This window comes from Zingiber officinale, chromosome 2B (genome assembly GCF_018446385.1).
Source record: "Zingiber officinale cultivar Zhangliang chromosome 2B, Zo_v1.1, whole genome shotgun sequence".
NCBI classification, from domain to species: Eukaryota; Viridiplantae; Streptophyta; class Magnoliopsida; order Zingiberales; family Zingiberaceae; genus Zingiber; species Zingiber officinale.
In genome coordinates, this window is record NC_055989.1 from 123003308 (window position 1) to 123004713 (window position 1406).

Here is a 1406-nt window from a genome sequence, read left to right on the forward strand (position 1 = left end):
TTTTTCTATGTGCTTTAATGATTAATGTTTATTCATTATATATACATATTCTGATGAAGTCTTCAAGTTAGACAAAGGTTACTATCATAAGGAAACCATTGGAGCTTCAAAGAGAATGAGCAGAACGGGTGTCAATTGTTCTGACTTTTGTACTACTTGCTTCTTAACTTTCATATAGTTGTAGATCATCCTTTATTGTTGTGTTTTCGAGTTATTGCAAATGCCATCCAAATTGATAAAAATCTTATTACTCGGGGTTGCTATTTCCAAGTGGGCGAGATGAGTGACGGCAGAGTAATTACATCATTCCAATCAAAGGTATATCGTCAATTACCAATCAAAGTTATTTGATCATTTCACTGTGTTCCCAAAGTCTCCAGCGAAGAGGTACTTACCTGCCACATACGCAAGGATCATCCTCCCTAATGCTTTTGCATTATCCACATAAGGTCTCAAAGGAGCACTCGATGTTGAGGTAGATATTATCCCAGTAACCTCTGGGTCTCAAAGGGATACCTAATTGGTATTTCCCCAGTAATCACGGGATCTCAAAGGGGTTTCTGATTATTACTCATTTTTACATGAGTTCCTCGACTCAAGTATTTCTCCAGTAACCAAAATGCAGCGGGAGTCACCAAGGAAACTAAGGTATTAGTCCAGTGGAATGAATAATAATTTTTCTTGGATATTTCAACTTTAATTTTAAAAGTTTACAAATGTACCAAAGTAATACAATTGCAACCTAATCTAGAATAGCAAATAAAAAGCTATGCTCTGAGAGTGCTCGCCAGTATGCTCCTGACATCAACATGACTCACATACTGATGCACCAAGTGGTAGTCGTCATGAACTCTCTCTAGCACCTGCTCAATGAAAATAAATTTTAGAAATATTGAAGCATTTAAAATTCAAATTAACCCCTCTTAATTAGTACGAGAGTAGGTTAGAAAATAATTTATTTCTTACCGATAAGACAGATGCTAAAGCATCATCATCATCCACGCCAGTATGGAGTGGCGAATCTCCTGCCATCATGTATTTACGCCGAGTATAAGGAAAATAGGCGTATCTGCACAAATTAATTGTCAACAATTTAAATTATGAATAAAAAATATTATTCAATTAATTAAAGAAATATTACTTTATTTATTTAAATGTACCTCTGAATGAGAATGAGATTCCATTGATTATGCGGCCAAACTCTCACAGTATCATCCAAAATCAACACGCTGGACTCAAAAGCAGTCACTTGATCTAAATTTTTAACCAATAGACCGTGATCATCTTTGTTGGCATCCTCTCTGGAGATGATCTTGCCGAAGAATAAGGTGTCGGTGGGATCAAGTAACTCAGTCATCGCAGCCGCATATCGCTGAGTCCCCATAGTGACGACGTGCAGATCAAAC

At 36.6% G+C, this 1406-nt stretch overlaps 1 protein-coding gene across 1 annotated transcript; it reads right to left on the reverse strand.

Annotated features, from left to right (window-relative positions):
• Positions 1-745: 745 nt before the first annotated feature.
• On the reverse strand, positions 746-1406 carry LOC122049497 (RNA polymerase II C-terminal domain phosphatase-like 3). Its single transcript, XM_042610873.1, has 3 exons — positions 1161-1406; positions 967-1069; positions 746-863 (listed from the first exon to the last, which is right to left on the reverse strand). The coding sequence occupies exons 1-3, from the start codon at positions 1382-1384 to the stop codon at positions 768-770; spliced, it is 423 nt and encodes a 140-aa protein (XP_042466807.1). The 5' UTR covers positions 1385-1406; the 3' UTR covers positions 746-767.